This window comes from Strongylocentrotus purpuratus, unplaced genomic scaffold (genome assembly GCF_000002235.5).
Source record: "Strongylocentrotus purpuratus isolate Spur 01 unplaced genomic scaffold, Spur_5.0 spur5_scaffold_6, whole genome shotgun sequence".
Taxonomy (NCBI): Eukaryota; Metazoa; Echinodermata; class Echinoidea; order Camarodonta; family Strongylocentrotidae; genus Strongylocentrotus; species Strongylocentrotus purpuratus.
Genome location: NW_022145612.1, coordinates 42,675,010 through 42,694,379, shown reverse-complemented (window position 1 = coordinate 42,694,379; position 19,370 = coordinate 42,675,010). Strand labels below are relative to the sequence as shown.

Genomic DNA, 19,370 nt, shown 5'->3' with positions numbered 1-19,370 from the left:
TGGATCAAAGCTCAAAGCGCGCAAGTCTATCGCGCATGTGGGCGTGTCACCAACAATTAATGCATTTACCGTATTATGCAGTCAACAGACTGAGCTTCCTGTCGACAATTTTAACGAATTTGTATCTCTTTTAATCACAATGGATGCCATCAAGCGATTTGGACGGAAAGCTAGGGATAGCGTGAAGGTGAGGAAATTAAATTTAAGGATTTATATGCACAACTTATATAAATTTGGAATGTTAAAATTGTAAACACACTTTCGCTTTCAGAAACATTACATGAATGTATCCGGATGGGACTGAAGTAAAGTGGAGATGAAAAGGGGAATCACCCATTTTGGGCAACATTCATGATTTGGCTGGCTATAACTTCGTACCAAATGAAAATAGAGATGGGGAGTCTATAGTATAACCATAGGGGTTTGCGCATCATTAATATTGGTTATAATTTCTTTGTGTTGACAACGACAAAGTAGTTTGTGCATTGTTGTGAGTGTGTCATTGTTTTGTTTTTAAAATTTTGTCCAACAAAAACAAGTCAAGAAACCGAGTCTGACATTTAATGCAAATCCAATACTCCAAATTCCTTTGGTTGTATGGATTCACTCAATTTGGCTGATTCAATACACTAGTGTGATATGATCAAAACCAATGAAAATAATTATATAGTCTACAACTCAAAATCAAATGTGATTTTATTTCAAAATCTGGCACTGTGCATGAGTAGATCTATATTTAAAATAGTTTAATTTTTATTGTTGAAAATTAAGGAACTGTAAGAGTTTGAATTTGTCTTTATATTTCAGTTAGTAAATTTCTTCTCTCTTCCTTATCCATTATTACATATTGCATTCTTCATTTGCATCTTCATTTTCCCAGCTCATGTTCCCATTTCATTCACCTTCTTACAGCACAGTCTTTCAGTTGCACTACTGCCACACCTTATTTTCATGTCTCTCCTCCAAACCCATTCCCTTTGTTGTCTTCTCATTCTCTAGATCTATGCATGGTTGCCTTTTCCTGCCCTAGCAACATGCACTTTCTCTTCTCTCATTCGTTCTCTTTGCCTCTCACCTTTGATCTATCTAGCCGGTTCACCTCATTGGTTTCTCTTATCACATGACTTTCCCCTGATTGGTTTATTTTGTTATGATGCCTGATTTGTACTAAGAGACATGTTATAATTTTGTATATTAAAGACAGTTCTGTTCCGTCTTTCTTCGTGTGAGGTTGTTTTATCTACTGTCCTGAGTTAATTGAGTTTTGTTGGAGAGTTTAGATTGTTTTTGATGCAGCATGTTTGATGATTGATTTTGGCCAACTATTATTTTACCTCGGTTAAATAAACACGTTACAGAACTTCAAAATTGAACTTAAGAAATGAAACATTTTCCAGTCACATACATGTAACATCAGTATTTTATCTCCAATTTCATTAATGACTTCAATAATTTCATTTAGAATGAATGTTTTATCTGCTTTAAAAACGATTAGGATTTGTTAGGTATTAAGCTGCATTTTTGTATGAATTCTCTCTCTCTCTCTCTCTCTCTCTCTCTCTCTCTCTCTCTCTCTTGCTTTCTCTCTCTCTCTAGACTGTTACCCCTGAAAGTCCGAGTAGGTCTTCTGGCTATGAAGAACAAGAAGCATCGGTAAGTAAGAAGTATAGCCAGGCATAGTGATATCCTGTACCCCCCAAAAAAAAATCTTTTAAAAAAAATTGTCATCTTCAGAAGAATTAGTGTTGTACAAAAACATGTAAAGTAAACATGAGTCCATTAATTTAAGAAATTGGTATAAAAGTACATCAGTTTATGGCTTTGATACTAAAATGATCAGTTATATAGAGATTATCCATTTGCTGTGACAACTTCAACAGAAAAAGACTAGGAAGCATTTCAATTTAATTAGGATAAATATAACATCATGAAGACATCTGATATTTCACAGATGACTCCCAAACATTAAAGTTTAGTGTTGTATTGTCTTTCTACATTGCAGTTTTAATCAGTCATATACATGTACCATACTTCAGTTTAACAATAAAAGATAATGATTTGAAACTATGAATGCTTGCCCTAAAATATGAAGCAATTTACATTAAAGTATAATAATATTATTCATGATCAACAGGGGTTCATCTGCCCAACCTGTATGGTGGCACTCTCCTCTCCGGAGCAGCTTCAATCCCACTGGGAGTCAGTTCATAACACAGACTTCGGAGGAGGAGCAGCGGCCATGGAACCGGAGGTAGTAGCATCACCGGCAGCAACCACCAATGCTGCACGTCAGAATTCAGTCCAAGCCAATGTAAGTTCTGGGCCCCATTTCACAAAACTTGTTATCGGTGACAGTTGACAGTTTTTGTTATATATTTAAGCTACTGAAACCCTCGCTTCTGATTGGTTATCAGCAGATTTGTTTTTGATTTTTGTCATTTGTCATTGAAATAAGGCTTTGTGAAAAAGGTCCCTGGAGCTCCTGCAGGAATTAGCTTAGATTAATCTTTCATGTATTTCATCCTTAATAGTTTTGAATTCCAAATTTGAATTCCTATTTAAAGTTTGATCATGGTTAATTAAGTCAGAGAACTACTATTGATTTACATAAGGAGTTTTAATGGGGTTCCCAACTCTAGAGATCTAAAACTGAGATGAAATTTATCCATGCTCCTCTTATTTTGGAGTTATGTCACATCATTTTGAGTGACTTGACTTGACCCTATTAACTTAGAGATAATCAACCTTTTTTTAATTCTGTTTAGTTGATAAGTTGAGATAAAATTGACATTTCAATCATGAAATTAGCTCAAAATACCATAAATCCCAACTATTCATATCTTTATTTCTTGTGTTCTCATTTTACATGATGACTACTCACTGTGTGGACTGTACTGATATTTTCTGGCTCCATTCTACCAATCGGATCTCTAGGACCGGTAAGTCTAGTTACACACAATTGTTTGTCGTATTTTCTTCCAGAGGGAATGGGTTGGTGGGGGGGGGGGGGGTGCTTGCTGTATCCTGAATATTTATTATAGTATCTGTATTTTAAAGTACTTTTTATTGTAAGGATAGAGTTATATATGTATTGACTGGGGATGATTATATTCTTATAAGTATTTTACTACAAGGGGACTCTTTATTTTAGATCATATCCAAAAGGCTGAACAACCAGGGGCTAATGCCACATCTGAAGGCTCTGAGATTATTTTCAATCCTTCTTTTAACATTTGAAGCCCCACTGCACTAGGTTGGCCAGGAAGGATTAGACCTCCCTGCAAGGCCACTGACAGGTGGGTTATCTCATCAATCAAATAAGCTCGAAATTAACATAAGAAAAAGGGGATCATGGGGACCAATGGTCACGGATTAGGCATTGTTTGCTATATAGAGGGCACAAGTCTTAGTCCAATACTTCAACCATGCACTGATTGTAATTTTATTTAAGTGGTGAAGATTAATTCAGTATGATTCATTTGAATTTAAATAAGTTGTTGTCTTCTTTTTACAGACTAGATGGAGATGTAGAGATTTTACGTCAGGAAGTCAACGAATTGAAGACCTCCTTGAAAGTAAGCTGAGAAATTTGAGAACTCAATACTAATGTGGACTTATGCAGTATTTGTAGAGTGTTTATAACAAAATCATGAGAATTGTGCCCTATTCCTGAAGCTGATGATTTCCATTTTAGATTTTGCTGCAATTTGATTTTTTTTTCATGTTGAATTTTCCTTGATGTTTTTTATTTTTTTATTTTTTAGTTTGATACTTGCAACCTTTTCTTGGCTTTCCCTGCTGTGCTGTATCAAATCCATTTTTTTTAAATATCTACTTAAATGCAATGTATACTGTGTAATACTTTGAGAAAGAAGATATTTCTGCATTGTACAATTAGGCATGTAATTTGTTGGTGTGTATCTGACTCAAATCTAAATTTATGTGCAATATGTCATACAAACTCTGAACTATTTAAAAATTATACATTGGATGTAGTTTGGCACATATTAGAAGATATTTTGACTTCAATTTTATCTCCAAAGGCATTTGCTTGCTAGAATGATTTAGAAATATCAACTCGTACAAAAAAAGTATTTTTGTTAAGATTTATCTTCATCCTTCATCATCATACCATTTCTAAACCAATCACACTAATGAAAATGACAACAAAGGGACCTCTAATATTTTATTCATGAATACAATTTGCCTTTTAGACTTGAACAACAAACATAGCGATTTGCATTACTTTTTTTCTGCATACCAGCCTTCTTGCATTCTAGTGCTGTGATTTTTGTTCCTTGCCTATATGTCTCTTTTTCTCCCTCTCTCTCTGTCTGCCCCAAGCTATCTATATATTTCCCATGTTCTGTTCCTTCCGTCCTTGTCAATTTTTACTCTCTACCGTCATGGACTCTCTTTCTCCCTCCCTCTCCTCTCTCCCTCAGTGCGGGTTTCATGCTCATTGGTTTACTAATTTAAAGCTCCCCTTGCAGTGTTCGGAGCCCCACTTTCGCCAAAGCTCTGATGGCAGAATTTCACTTAAATTGTATCATAATGTGAAAGAGGATGTCATTTAAGATACACTTCTGCAAAGATTTCCCCCAAAAAATGTGTTTGAAGACAAATATTGATCAAAGAATACATGAGCTTGGTTTTCTGTTGTACGCAGAAAACCTAAATTGTGTATTCTTTCATCACTATTAGACTTCAAACACATTTGTTTTGAAAATCCTTGCAGAAGTGTTTCTTAAATGACGTCATCCTCTTTCACGTTATGATACAACTTAAGTGAAATTTCGCCATCAAATTTTGGGGGCTCTCAACACTTTATTAAAGAGGGGCTTTGATATGCATGTTTTGTTTTTACTTTTGATATTTGCTGGCATGTTTGTATCTTTCTGTTCTTCTATCCAAAGGAAGAGCAATGGTATGCTACTGAATTGAAGAAGGAGGTGGACAGATTAAAGTCTGGTGAAGAGCCAATGTTGATAGTGAGCCCGTTGTTCACTCTAGTTTTTAATCTATAATTTAGATCATTAAACTGTAAAAATACATTTTTCTTTCGAATTTATAATTTTTTCAGAGAAAATATAATATTAAGTAGTATGGTTGTACTTCAGCCAAACAGATGTCAATTTATAAAGTACAATTTTGATTCACCAATTGCTTAATTAGGTTAATTTAACAATTTGACATTCATTACACATTTTATGTATAATGTCTTTCAAATGAAAAGGAGAGGTAGCCATAACATAGAAAGGGGAGACTTTGATGCAGTCATTTGGGAAATATGATACACACTTGGTATATTAACCACCGGCATATAGAGAGAGCAACTTATATATGTCTCTTCTTTTATCTGGGGGGTGTTTCACAAAGATCCTAAGTAGAACTTAACACTAAGTTGGACTTAAATATTATGGACAGCCATTGGAGCCTTAAAATGAAATATATCCAAAAGCAGAAATTCAAGTGTTTTAGACTTTTTTATAAATTCCACGCCAAGAACATGAAATCTCCCATGATAATAGGAAATATGAATGATTTGAATCAACATTTTATGCCTTCTACAAAGAAATTTACAAAATATTTTCAAGGATGCTAATGGCTTCCCATAATATTTAAGTCCAACTAACAGTTAAGTTCGACTTAGAATCTTTGTGAAACACCCCCCTGGATCTATATTCCTTCAAATAATTTCAATAGCTGAAGTCATGGCACAATCCTCACTAACTTGCGGCAGTAAATGATATGGAGTTTGCTGCTCATTATTGGGGTGTGTTATGGCAGACTTAGCACTTCTAACAACATTTGGAGTATACACAGGATCTATTTAATAATGCATAGTTTGCTGTAACATAGCGATCATATTGGGATGTTAATTATTTACCAGCACATGCATCTATAACCACAAACACATACTAATTCACACTTGTAATAATTATCAATCACAGAGAAAACCTTTCTTATTCTTCTTCTTTTTTACTTTTCGTTGTTATTGTTGATTGTTTGATCATTATTGTATACAATCTTATTATGTTTCACAGGATGATACAGATTTGTTCAAAGAACAATTGAAAAAGTCAGAGGAGAATAGATCACTATGTAAGTAGATGTAGATTGTATTTTTGATTAATGTATTATCAATGCTATAAAGCATATTGCTCAAAGGGTTACGGTTCAGAATTGAGAAGATTAAACTTCCATGGAGAAAAATCCTCATTATTTTTTAGTATTTGTAGTTACTTTTTAGATGGAATTATAGGAAAATACACCAGAAGAACAACTGTACTGCATACAATATGTATTTATTTATTTATTTGTCGTTTTATTTTGACAGGGTAGCCCTTTCAGTTATAAAAACTGCTTGACCAAGGGGCCCAGTATCAACATAATCAAAAACATTTTTACAAAACATATAAACATACATAAGTTATAATGAACACAAAAATGAAACAAGATAAAATATTGAAATAAAGGGGGGGGGGGGGGTAAAATATTCATGTAAGTACTATTTTAAACTATGTGAGAGAAAGGAGTTTGCAGTGTTTTTTGAATGAATCCAGTGAGTTTAATAAACGTAAAGAAGGGGGTAATGCATTCCATATAACAGAGCCTTGATAACAGAAAGATCTTTTGAAATACTCCGTTTTGTGTTTACTGTATGAAGATGCAAACTTTGATTTACTTCAATTCAGTCATTGGGATTGTTTATGGTAAAATATTTATTTCCATCTAATCAACTTGAGTGTAATACTTTGTGAGCAGGCATACAATATTCAGTCAGTAATATGATAACGCATTTTTGAATCTGTAGCATTTTCCATGGTAATTTTCTGGTAATTTATTTTGTATGTGTATGTAGACGGAGGTATTTGAACAGGTCTACTGACATAATTTTTTTATCAAATTTTTCAAAATGTTGGGTTTTTTAATGTTTTAAATGTACTTATATGACCTCATCTCAATATGTAATCATTATCATTAATAAGTACACAAACAAATGTGTTGTGCATTTTCCACCAACTGTGATTAATTATCTTCTTTTTTTTTGTCTAATGTGCAAACAGTATCTTCAGAGGTTGTCCTTTTAAGACAAGATTTGGGTGAATCCAAGCAGACAGCAACTAATTATAAGACCATTAAAGATGCCATGGAGCAAAAAGCTGCTAGTTTGGTAAGAATGTTTTAACATCTCCCTTCTCTCACCTCTTAGTTGTGATATTTGAATTAAAAAAAATTAAAACCTTGTCTGTTCCTTTTTCCCCATTTTTATTTTAACATTTATTTCCATATCATAACTAGTGAAGAAGACTGGGTTCACGGAGCACTTAACAAAAACACTTTGCAACATAAAAAATATTTAACCTTTAACAAATTTAACCTGGTCAAATATCCTTAAATACTGCCATATTGGAAGACATTACCAAAATGTATAAGCCAGTATTGATCATTTAAGAAACTGCATAATACCACAGTGTTGTATGGCCCTAGGCATGCACCATGTCTAGTGTACTACTAGTAAATAGATGGTGCATCAACATACTGTTCAAGTAGTATTATTAGTACCATGTTGTTGGTTTTTGCCTCCAGAAATGATACCTCGTCTCTCTCTCCCTATTCACCTTCGTACCTTCATAGGCAGGGGATGTAGCCACAATCCGTGCAGAGCTAGACGAAGAGAAAGGGCACCACTTAGCTCTCAAAGAAGCCTTGGAACAGACTCAGGTGTGTGAGGGTTCTTGAGTTTCTTAAATTTCATGTTAATGTACTTGTAGCAAGTTACTACTATAATTCCTAATGACCTTTAGGGTCTGTACGAACACTTAAAAACTTGTGATGGTTTGATGCTTTGTTTTACCTGAGTGCTAACAGCATGTGTGTGCTTGTAAGTAAGCAACGAGCGGACGGACAGCTTTAAGTCCTCTCTGAGGGACTTGGTAATGAGGATCAATGCCTTACCAAAGGGCACTAGCACATCGACTTGGTTTTTAATCCAGGACCTCCCGGTTTTGAGACCAGTGCTCTACCACTGAGCCATTGGGTCTCCTCGTCCTTAATCATGTTGAATTTGAATAGAATAGTGTAGGACTGTTAAAAGTAAACCATTTGGGTTGTTCTTGAAGTGCTTCATGCATTCTTTAAAGATAAAGGGTGAGTTCTGGTAATGCAATTGCATTGTGAAAGAAAAGGTGTGGAATGGATCAGAAAAAGTTGATCATATAGCATGTAAGTATTGGTGTGTACTGCAAGGTTCTGGAGTCATCAAAATCATCATAAATTTGGCCCAGTCTTGGTAAAGTAACAATCACTGTACACAGAAAGATAGATGTGGGACAACACACATGGTGTCGGGGCTAGTACTACCTTGATTTCCTTATCTTTTTATGCTCGTTACCCAGCCAGTATACATTTTCTTCCAAAATTGTTTGGCACATGACATTTATTTGTAAACTTGAACATTCAGTGTAAGTTTCGTTAGATTCTGTGAGAATTCATTTTCTTTTTTTACCAGAACCCAAGTTTATCTTTAATATATGACAATTTTAAACTGTTATGAATATCTTTATTTCAATTTTCAGTTTGAGCTGAGGGACAGGGACAATCAACTCAAGGTCATGGAGTCCCAAGCATTACAAAGGTAATTGAGCCGACCCATATCCATACATCTTATGAGAGCATTTGGGATCAAGAGTTTCATTTGAAAACATTTAAGAAGAGAAAATCCTCATTGTGAAATTTTCAGTGGAAACATTTACTCATCATAGTCCTGAAGAAAGAGGTGGGCCCCATTTTATGAAGAGTTACGATTGATCCGAATCAATCGCAAGTCCTCCAATCAATTGCAAGTTTGCAGTCTCCTATCTCTTATGTACAGAGTTGCAATTGATATCAATTGTAACTGATTATAAGTCAGTGGCCTAGTTGGCATTCTTGTAAAAATGGGATCATGTAATGATATCTAATCAAGCCTTTCTTCTCCCAGCACCAAATAATGTCTTTCTATTATTGTCATTATCACATTTCCCCATATTACTCCTTCTAGCAGGACAGTTGATAATGACGTAGAGTTGATGAGTAAATTATAATGGTAGTGGATTCTTCTTAAGTGATCGTGTCTGGCACATTGCTCCTCCTAGTTAGTAATATTGTTGGAGAAATTGGTTGTAGCATCACCAAGATGTGTATTTAGTTGTTTTTCAACAATCTCGAAGGGTTTTTGTTAAAATGAATCCCCCCCATTGCTCCTTTCAGTAGTACAGCGAATGATGACATCATAGTTTTGAAGAAGGAGCTGGTTAGTATTCCTTGAAAAACTTCAATGGATTATGGTGTCTATTGTAGGTCACCTCATCAATAAAAAAAGAAATTCCCTTATCTCTCCATCCATCCTGTAGGACAGCTGATGATGACATCACAGTTTTAAAGAAGGAGCTTGTCAGCATTCTTAGAGAAACTTCAATGGATTATGGTGTGATAAGTTGTTTGTTTCTCATTCATTAACCTAATTAACCTCAATAATATTTAATTGATTCATTTTTTGTTCCACCCAGTAGGACAGCTGATGATGACATCACAGTTTTAAAGAAGGAGCTGGTTAGCATTCAAACCCTGATGGATCAGATGAGCCTGGAGGCGGAGGCGGAGAAGAAGGAGCTGGAGAAACACTGTGGAGAGCTCAAGACTAAGAACGAAGAGTAGGTGGAATCTATCTCTTACTGCATCTTCTCAATCAAGTGAAATATATCACTCTTGCATTTATATGACCATCGCATATCTGTATGTATACTCTAACACTAAGATGGTAGGGTACAAAGAATTGCTGGCAGCTATTTTTTTAACTGTTCCTCAATGAGGTTTCCTGTTGCCTTTCAAAATCACATTTGATGGTTTTCATTTAAGCGGTTTACCTTTTTGTGGGAGCTGGACTTACAGCTGAGAGTATCATTTCACTTTTACCAACATCCAAAGAAGTAATTGAAATGGATTTCTGAAACCTATTCAGAAAGACAATCATACCTTTAAGGACATGTTGCATTGCTATATTTGTTTATTTTATGTTTTTAATCATTTGTTTACATTCATTATAGGTCAGAAGCTCAGATCAAGGCTTTACAGACAGAGATAGAGATTGCTCCTAAGAAAGAAGAGGTTCTGAAGTAAGTCTTTCATCCTTTTTTTTCACAAACAGATTTTTAATTAACTGCTGCTTAATAATAACCATAGATAACAATCTGATTTTAAAGTAGAAAAAGAGTTGTGTCACATTGGCACTGTAATGAAGATATGTTTGTACTTCACAATTGTTCATCACCCTGATCCTACATTATCATGACGGCCTGTGGACTCAAGCACTTACGGTCAGTTTTGTGGAATATCCGTTGGTTGTGAGTTTATAAAAATGCTAATTGCTCTCTATTTCATTCAATTGCAATCGTGTGTTCAACAATGGACAAATAGTCCTTTAAAAGTTTGTAACTCACTCTCTTTCTATCTCTCTCTCTCTCTCTCTCTCTCTCTCGCTCTCTCTTTCTCTCGCTCTATCTCTCTCTCTATCTCTCTCTTTGTTTCCATTCTTAGATTGCAGTCTAGTATCAGTGAGACCTCATCAAGTAGTCAAGCTTTACAGCAACAGCTCAAAGAAGCCACAGACACAAACAACAGCTTACAACTCAAACTCACCGAGGTAAACATTACAACTACTTCTTGAATAGGATTTGCTATGGTCCGTTCTTAACCTACAAAATATGGGAATTCACAGAACGTATCTGTATCAATGACTTTATACCCAATTTATTTTGTTAACTGCAAAGATTTGAAGTATTTTGAACTTTCTCCACTTTGCACCTGCCCTCCCTTTGTTCCTAGTTCATGCTTCCCACCGTCCACCCCCCCCCCCCCCCCCCCCCCCCCAAAAAAAAAAAAAAAAAAAAAAAAAAAAATCAAAAATGAGAGAAATTAAACCATAGCAACTACAAAACATCTTGAATATTGATTTGAAATTAGAATTCATTCACATGTAAACATATCATTAAGATGTTTAAAAAAAACAATGCTCTTTATACATTAGTCCCAAACCTACATTACTAATGCATGATGTCATACCATACTAAAATGATCCCAAACATTGTCATACTTAAACCCAGGTTCAGGGAAATTTAAGAGAAAGCGAGGTTCTAAAGGAGAAAGTGCAGCAGGAGCTAGATTTCACTCGCCAGCAGTTCCAACGAGACATTAGCTCAAAGGACAACCAGAGTTCTGATCTACAGATACAGATGTCAAAGGTATGATGAAGGATAGCAGGGTGATTAAAGCCCCTCTTAAGTGTTAGGAGCCTAAAATTTGTTTGAAAATTACTTAATTGTGCAATGATGTGAAAGAGGATGTCATTTAACGCACACTTCTGTAAGGATTTTCAAAACAAATTTGTTTTAAGATGAATACTTATGACAGATTTGAATTATTTCATCACTATTCATCATCAAACTCATTTTTTTGAAAATCCTTGCAGAAGTTTGTGAACAATGACTTCCTCTTACACATCATTATACAATTTAGGTGATTTTTTAAGCTCCCAATACTTTATCGGCTTTAATATTGCAATTTTTGGTTTCTACTTCCATGATTCACTGTTCCCATCTCTTTTGATAAACTGTTTTCTTGTCCTTATTCTTACCTTTTTCCTCTTTTCTTACACTTGATCTTCTTTTATTTTTACCTCCTTCGAAGACCTTCTTCATGACATACTACAACATGTGATTTAGATTTGTGAAATCAATTAAATAAATATTGACTGTTTTGGTAGGCAAACGAAAGGCTGCAGGAGTTGGAAGTTGCCAATCAAAAGTTGAAGCAAGAACTTGAATTCAGTGAGCAGCAACACCAACATCAGCTCACCAGCAAGGGCAATCAAAGTGTGGAGTTGCAGCAACAGATTGAAAAGGTATACAGAAATTAATATTCAATTCTTATTCCTCTAAAGTGTGTACAAAAATGTGACAGATGGGCAAAGATTGGCCAAATCTCAGATGTTGAAATATCATATTTTTTGTCCACATTCTATGTCTGTAATTGTGCAATATATCTCAGATGAATTTGTAATACTTTCAGTAGAGGTAGCTGAGTGGCTAAAACAAGTTATCTGGATTAAGCAGAATACCTAATAAATTTGTTATCATATAGCATACAAAAATATAACTGTCAGATTTAAGAGAAGAAAATAATATACAGCAGGCTTACAATTGCACCCTGTCAGTGAGAGGGGGAGGATTGGGGATTCCTGAAAAGGACTTTTCAGGACTACACACACTCAAGAAAGAAAGATTACCAACAGTCCTTTTCAGGACTCCCCAATCCTCCCCCTTATATAGCAGCATATAGCCGTCATCAGCAGCATCTAATAAAAAATGATGGCATTCATGTCACAAATTTCCAGTTTTCTTTTTTTTTTCTAATGGAGGGGGATATTGCGCAATAATATTCTTGTGAGCAAAATAGCAGTATCTTTGAGTGCCTACTATTGTAACCTTTTTTTTTCTTCTTTCCTTTTTTTTTTGCCTGATGCAGCTGCAAGCATCCATCAAGGAGAGAGATGAGGAGGTGGAGAAGGTGAGGAAAGATTTATCTGGGAGTAGGCTGTCTGGTGAAGATCAAATCAGACACACGGAACAGAAACTGACTGCTCTCAAGCTAGAACACAGCAAGGTGAGTGACACCTCAAACCTAAAAAAAAACTTAACAAAAAAAATTGTTTAACTTTTAAAAGCATCATTTAACAATGTTAACTATGAGATGCATGGCCCTACTTGTTATCAGTGTCTGTGATATGGTGGAATATTGAAGCCCTAAAAAAATTGTGCTCCAAAATGATCATGAAGTTCCTCAAAAAAGTAAAAATCTTTGCGTGACCAGTTTTACCATAGTCATTTTCCCCAATGGACTGTAGTGTTATAAAAACCGTTAGGAAAACAAAAATTGGAATTTCGATTTTCAGTCATAAATATCTTGGTAGTCAGACAGGCTTGTAAAAGCCATGGGATTCCTGACTGACCTAAACATCAATTATGATTGTAGCATGAGCTAAATCCAAAATTTTGTTTCAGAATCTGAGGCAATGTTATCGAGTCACTTTAAAGCTTTACCTAATCTCTAAAATAATTTTGTTGAATACTTTTTAACTTGTTGATTACAATTTTATCTTATTAGTTCTAGCCCAAGTTATCTGGGTGCTAAGTAATGGGTTAAATTCAAAGTGGCCGCTTAAACCACAAATCAAAATTCTTAGGTGCAAAGGTAATCTTCATTGTCTTTGGTATATGTGTGTTTGATTTAGGTTGAGGAGGCTCTGAAGGAACAGCAGGGTCTAGTGAGTAGTCTACAACAGCAGCTTGACACAGCCAAACAGCAGTATCAACAAGAGAGTAACCATAGCGACGACCTAGGGTCACAGCTCAGAGACAAGGAAGCGCAGTTGGAGGAGCATGCAAGAAATCTCTCAGAAAGGTATGGGGAATATTTGATAGTAAAACTTAAAAACGTTTCCTCACGAAGGTCATGCAAAGGTCATATCAGGGTCATAGAAGTATAGGAATCTCTTAACCTTGAATTCTAATGAATACTTCTGAGATATCTTCTTTTACATTGTTGTATCCATTTCAGTTCGACATTTATGACATAGTTCATGCTAGTTATTTACTATTGCTCTTTATTTACCCTTTTTTTGTACAGAGATGCTAAGATAACAGATCTGGAGAGTACCATTCAGAAGCAAAAAGAGGCCAATGAGAAAATGGAAGCAGAGAAGACAGATCTGATATCACAGGTAAGAAGGATGTTTAGGTTCATAAAGTACTGCATGCTGTTGGCATATTCTGTACAAACTAAAAGAAGCGGACATGAAATTTGAAGTTGCTTTCATGTCTGTGTTGACTGAGGTTTAATAAAAGGACATCTGATAGGAGGTAGTTCTTTCAAAATCTTTTATTGCTACTTTTTGCAGCTCAGCTAAAGCCAAAGTGATTAGAACAGAACCCTAACAGCACCTACAGGTTGTGAAGAAAGCTGCTTGTATTTTTATCTTTATATAATGATTCTCTTATACAGATTCAGGCTGGAGAAGGGGTAGAGACTGCCATCCAACAACTCAAACAAGAAGTGGTAAGTCAAATCTCCAAAGTTGTCCGTTTATTTCTTTAACTGTATGAAATATTTTGAGTGATGCATTTGACACTTCCTTTCTGCTTTATACTACCCTTAAAGGGTAGACTCTTTTTATTGTTTACCGTAGAAGTTGAAGGTTTTCTTTTAAAATGTAATATACTTTAAGCTAAGATATTACATAAACTTTTCGTACAATTGACAAGGCATTGCATACATTTTCTGTCTATGTTACTTACACATAGTTATAATTGTATTATTTATTCTCTCCTATATCATAGGATGACTTCCAGAAGGAGGTATCAGACCTGGAAGCAAGTAAAGAAACGCTGGCACAGGAGCATCACGAGAAAACAGAACAGCTTTACAAACAGCTCAAAGAGGTGAGCAAACATCTGAGATATCTGTCTCTTTTTGTAGATTCAGTCTGAATACATTCCGAATTGAGGAGTGATTATGCGTGTTGTGATTAAGAAACCGTCTTCACTTGACACTTTGCATGTGAATATGTTGTCCAATGAGACTCGGGTTAGCCAGGTTCCCACCTTAGTTATGTATGATCTAAGGTTTATACTGGTGGTGTTGTAACTGTCTTTACTGGTTACTGGCAAGTGTTGTTCAAGTATCTTGTAACTAGTTGAATACAATCGCTTTGGTATTACTACACATTCTTCATAGACTGATATACATATACATCAGGGGGTTGTTTCACATAACTGTCATAAGAACAGGTTCACCGACATCCCATGGAAACGCGTGTTAAATTCAATACACGCGTTTCAATGGGTTGTCCGCAAACTTGTTCTTATGACGGTTTCGTGAAAAGCTGCCCTGGTATCAACATTAATGAGTTGATAATATTTAACATCTGATGGTATCTCTTTGCTGTCTGTTTGATGTCCAGGCCAAGAGTCACCTTGAATCTGAGAAAGCCAAACTGGAAAGGACGGAAACAAATCTGGCAGATACAACCGGCAAGTTGGCAGGCACTCAGGAAAAACTTGTAGCTACGGAAGCTGAAGTCAAATCAAAGGTAAGATAATCTCTCAAAAGTTTACAAAAAGATATGTTACGTACATATGTTGGTTGTACCAGAGGGGTTGTGGTCTAGTGGATAAGTCACCCGACAGCAGTTCACAAAGTACGGGGTTTGAGTCCCGACGCGACACTAATGTCCTTTGGCAAGACGTTAATCTACATTTGCCACTCTCCACCCAGGTATTAAATGGGTACCCGGTAGAATGCGAAAGTTAATGTGATTAGATGAGCAAGTGTGCGCTTGTATAAATAATGCCCGGCTGGAATGCTCCCCAGGGAGTGAAGAATGTGCATACATTGTGTGCGGGTAAGCCTGAATCCGATAACCGGGGTAATAATATATCTGTGAAGCCCTTAGACACATCGTTGATGTATTAACCGCTATTTAAAAGCCGAATATTATTATTATTATTATTATTATTACCCAATCATTGTTTATTGTTAGAAATGATTCATAACCAGCCCCAAGAACCCTCAAATGTTTTGCTAGTTATTCATGACACATCATTACAGGTATCACTACATCAGTTTAAATCCAACTTAAAAACATATCTGTTTTGCTCATGCCAGTCTTAGATCATAAAGTAAACGTGTGAATTTTGTAATTGATTGGATAAATGTAGGTAATAAACGATGGAGGCTCAATATTTTTGATGTATTTCCTCTTCTCTCTCTCCCTCTCTCTCTCTCTCTCTCTCTCTCCTATCTAAGCGCATAGAGAAAATTATGTAATAGGAGCTATATAAGAATTGAACATTATTATTATTTATCACAAAACTATATCCATGTAAGCTATAAAGTGATGTTATTGTGATGGTTAACAATCTTGCTATTGTAAGAAATCATACATATTCTTGGAAAGCAAGATGTGAATCAATGGATCTATTAAGTCTATCCAAAGGGTTATACATGTATCATTGAGAATTATTTCTTGATGGCTTGATCATGATGTAGAACCCAGGATCTCCTATTTCCAGAAGAGCTGCTCAAATTACTAAGCTAAAGGAATTCCCTTATAATGTCTTCTTTTTTTTTTGCTTGTATTTAATTGCCAGTTTCCACAATGCATCATGCTTGGCCATTTCTGTTTGAAATATGTTTATACCTCTTCATATATGTTTTAATGTAAACAGATCTATATTATGTAGTCACAACTGAATAAACGAAATTAAATGAAACAAATCGTGCCTCTTCTTTCGTGAGAAGTCTCTAAAATAATACATTCATTTCAATTACCTTCACAGAATGAGTTGTTACATGCTGCTGAAGCCTCCATTGCAACCCAGAGGGCCGATCTAGAGAGTCATCTACGGACATCACAGACAGCACTTGAAGATAAGCAGAAGGACATGGATAGGGTCCAGGAACTACTCCAACAGGTACAGTTCTAGTCTGAATATAATTGCTCAATGATGACAACAAAGTCTGAAGAAGAAGAAGGAGGAGGAGGAGGAGGAGGAGGAGGAGGAGGAGGAGGAGGAGGAGAAGAAGAGAGGGAGGAGGGGAGGAGGAGGAGGAAGAGAGGAGGAGGAGGAGAAAATTTTAACAAAATTAATTAATTAATTAATTAATTTTTTACACAAAATTGAAAGTTACAAATATTTTTAATGACTGATGTTACTTGCTATTGTAACATTTTCCTACTCTGCCCTTCAATTGTTTCATGAATATGATGTATTCATGTTGTCACTGTCTGATTCAGAACTATAGAATAAACTGATATCATCTGAATCTCCACCGATTACTTTCTATTGATAAATACTTTCCCACGTATTTACTCAGACATTAAGTAGTCACATCCTCCACCCCTCCCACCCTCATATCTATGTTGCAAATGGTCTCTGCTAATTTTTTTCCATTGTGATGATCCTATTATCTCAGACCAAGGATGAACTGACTTCATCCAAGGACCAGGTCAAAGGTCTTGAGACACAGGTTCAAGAGGTCAAAGGTGAACTAACCAACAGCCAGCACCAGTACTCACTACTGCAGACAGACTTGAAGAACAAGGTCAGTTGCTATGGTCAATGAATCACTGAATATAAGATGAAAATGATTGGATTGAATAAATGATGGAATAGTTTGATGATTTAATTATTTTTGTAATTGTTAATTAGTTAATGAATGATTTAATGAGGAATTGATTGATTGATTGATTAATTGATTAATTGACTGATTGAATTAAAGATCTAGTTATGATTATCAAATTTATTTGTTTCCATTTTGCTCTGTGTAAAAAAATTATTTCAAGAATTTCATCAAATTTGTTATGATATTGTAATGTAGATTGCTTATAGAACTGTTTTGTTGCAAAATCATATATATATATATATATATATAAATATATATAACCCTACATGTTGTATTCACAGGACATCTAAATATAACCCTAAATGGTTCATTAACTGGGCATCATAAAAACTTGTATATTACCATAATCCTAACCCTAAACCTAACCCTAAATTCAAAACAACATAACTAATTAAACTAATGACTAATGATTAAACCTATTGTTTCTTGGGAGGTCTTTAAGTTTCCTCTGCCTGCAAACGTACGTAGAGGGCAGTAATTCTATTGTTCAATCGTTAACAGGACACAAAATTGTCCTGCTTATGACCATGTCTACTCAATGACTAATTTTTCACTACATATGTCCGTCTAATGACGCTGTAAGATGTATATCTATATATACAATTACATGAGTTAAAATCTTGAATTCAACATCCAAATAAATTGCTACTCTTGTTCTCTTCTCAGGACAACCAGATATCAACCATTGAAGCTTCTAAAGATGCTCAGAAAGCAGAGCTGGAGGAGAAGACTACTAACATACAAGCAGTGGTGACAGAGAGACAGAAAGCTTTAGATCTTATCACAGAACAATTCCAAACGGTTAGTTCAGTGTACAAAGTGCTATTAAAGCCTGTCACACACTCTGTAATCAAATGACATTTTCTGTTTAAAAATGGGGCAGTTGAGGTTTGTACTGAAAGATGACAGTGACAAAGTTTCTATATGTATGTTAACATTCAAACTGGTCACACAACAGTTAAGTTTTATCTCGTTTAAATTATAGACCATTGTGCTTGATTGTATCCATATCGGTATTCCTTTTGATAGTCATATGGCTACTTGGAAACCCAATCAGGAATATGTGTCACCCTTATACAATGTTCACAAATTTGGTAAAATATGTACTGTTTCATTATCTATGACATACTGAAGACAACTTGTGATATCATTGTTTTACCTGTACTTCTTTTTATTTCTTTGCTTTTGATGCCAATAGACATCTAAAGATCTGACATCGTGTGAATCCAAGCTGGGCCAGACAGAAGCTTCTCTTCAAAGTACTCAGGATCAACTAGCCTCCACTGCCAGTACTTTAGCTAAAATGGAAGAAGAAATGCAGTCTACCAAAGATAGTCTGGAGTCAAAGTCTAGGGAGCTGACAGACCTCAGATCAAATAGTGAAAAGGTAAGAGTGAAACATCCATAGTAAAGAAGAGGCAGTGAGGATGACAGAATATATTAAATGAAAGGATAATAACCAAATAGTAAATATCATTTATATCAGAAGTATTCACAATTTTTCATTGGTCCCATATTAACAGGTCCATCTGTCATAACCCATCTGTGTTACATCAATAATTGTTTAAGAATCATGATTTTACATACTAATTTGTTTGATTGAAAATATCTTAGCTACTTTGCAAAGTTTGGGATCATTGAGTATGTGTAATGTGAAGTACTAGTGTGCATACTTTTACCAATCAACTTGTTGAAGAAAAAAACAATCTTGAATCTTGACTGCCATCGATGTAAATATTGAATGATTATTCAGGAACAACATCTGATTTTTCATGGTATATTTTCAGTAACTTGTCACTGATTGTAATAATTTTTTTGTTTTCCTCATTGCAGTCAATCGAGGAAAGCCAGGCCGCTATCTCAAAATTGCAGAAGGAGAGAGAGGAATTAGAATCAACGCTCAATGCCTCCAATGCAGAGCATCAGTATCAGGTGAGTCAGATCCATGATGAGTGGTGTTCCTTCAGGCAATGATAATGCACATTACGGATAGTATCTTTGATGTGATGTGGGATTAATTCATCATTGATAGTTTCTTCTTTGTTTATCTGTCAGCCATATATGTTGAGCTTTTAATGTGATCC

At 35.3% G+C, this 19,370-nt stretch overlaps 1 protein-coding gene across 1 annotated transcript; it reads left to right on the top strand.

Moving 5' to 3' along the window:
- Positions 1-19: 19 nt before the first annotated feature.
- LOC581761 (early endosome antigen 1) lies at positions 20-19,260 on the top strand. The gene is made up of 26 exons (XM_031000015.1): positions 20-187; positions 1,597-1,653; positions 2,135-2,311; positions 2,935-2,939; positions 3,518-3,575; positions 4,917-4,991; positions 6,048-6,105; positions 7,071-7,177; positions 7,642-7,728; positions 8,583-8,641; positions 9,558-9,698; positions 10,092-10,160; positions 10,582-10,687; positions 11,148-11,285; positions 11,807-11,944; positions 12,568-12,705; positions 13,334-13,503; positions 13,729-13,822; positions 14,104-14,157; positions 14,439-14,540; positions 15,062-15,190; positions 16,440-16,574; positions 17,077-17,205; positions 17,953-18,087; positions 18,485-18,673; positions 19,120-19,260. Exons 1-26 carry the CDS (start codon positions 140-142, stop codon positions 19,258-19,260), a joined length of 2,739 nt encoding a protein of 912 aa, XP_030855875.1. The 5' UTR covers positions 20-139.
- The last annotated feature ends 110 nt before the right edge of the window (positions 19,261-19,370 follow it).

What these genes read in the sequence shown, in the direction of transcription:
- LOC581761 (XM_031000015.1), top strand. Translation starts at nt 140, where the DNA reads ATGGATGCCATCAAGCGATTTGGACGGAAAGCTAGGGATAGCGTGAAG. An exon ending in GTGAAGAGCCAATGTTGATA is followed by an intron (nt 4,992 to 6,047) that starts GTGAGCCCGTTG and finishes TATGTTTCACAG; the next exon opens with GATGATACAGATTTGTTCAA. An exon ending in TTTACAAACAGCTCAAAGAG is followed by an intron (nt 14,541 to 15,061) that starts GTGAGCAAACAT and finishes TTTGATGTCCAG; the next exon opens with GCCAAGAGTCACCTTGAATC.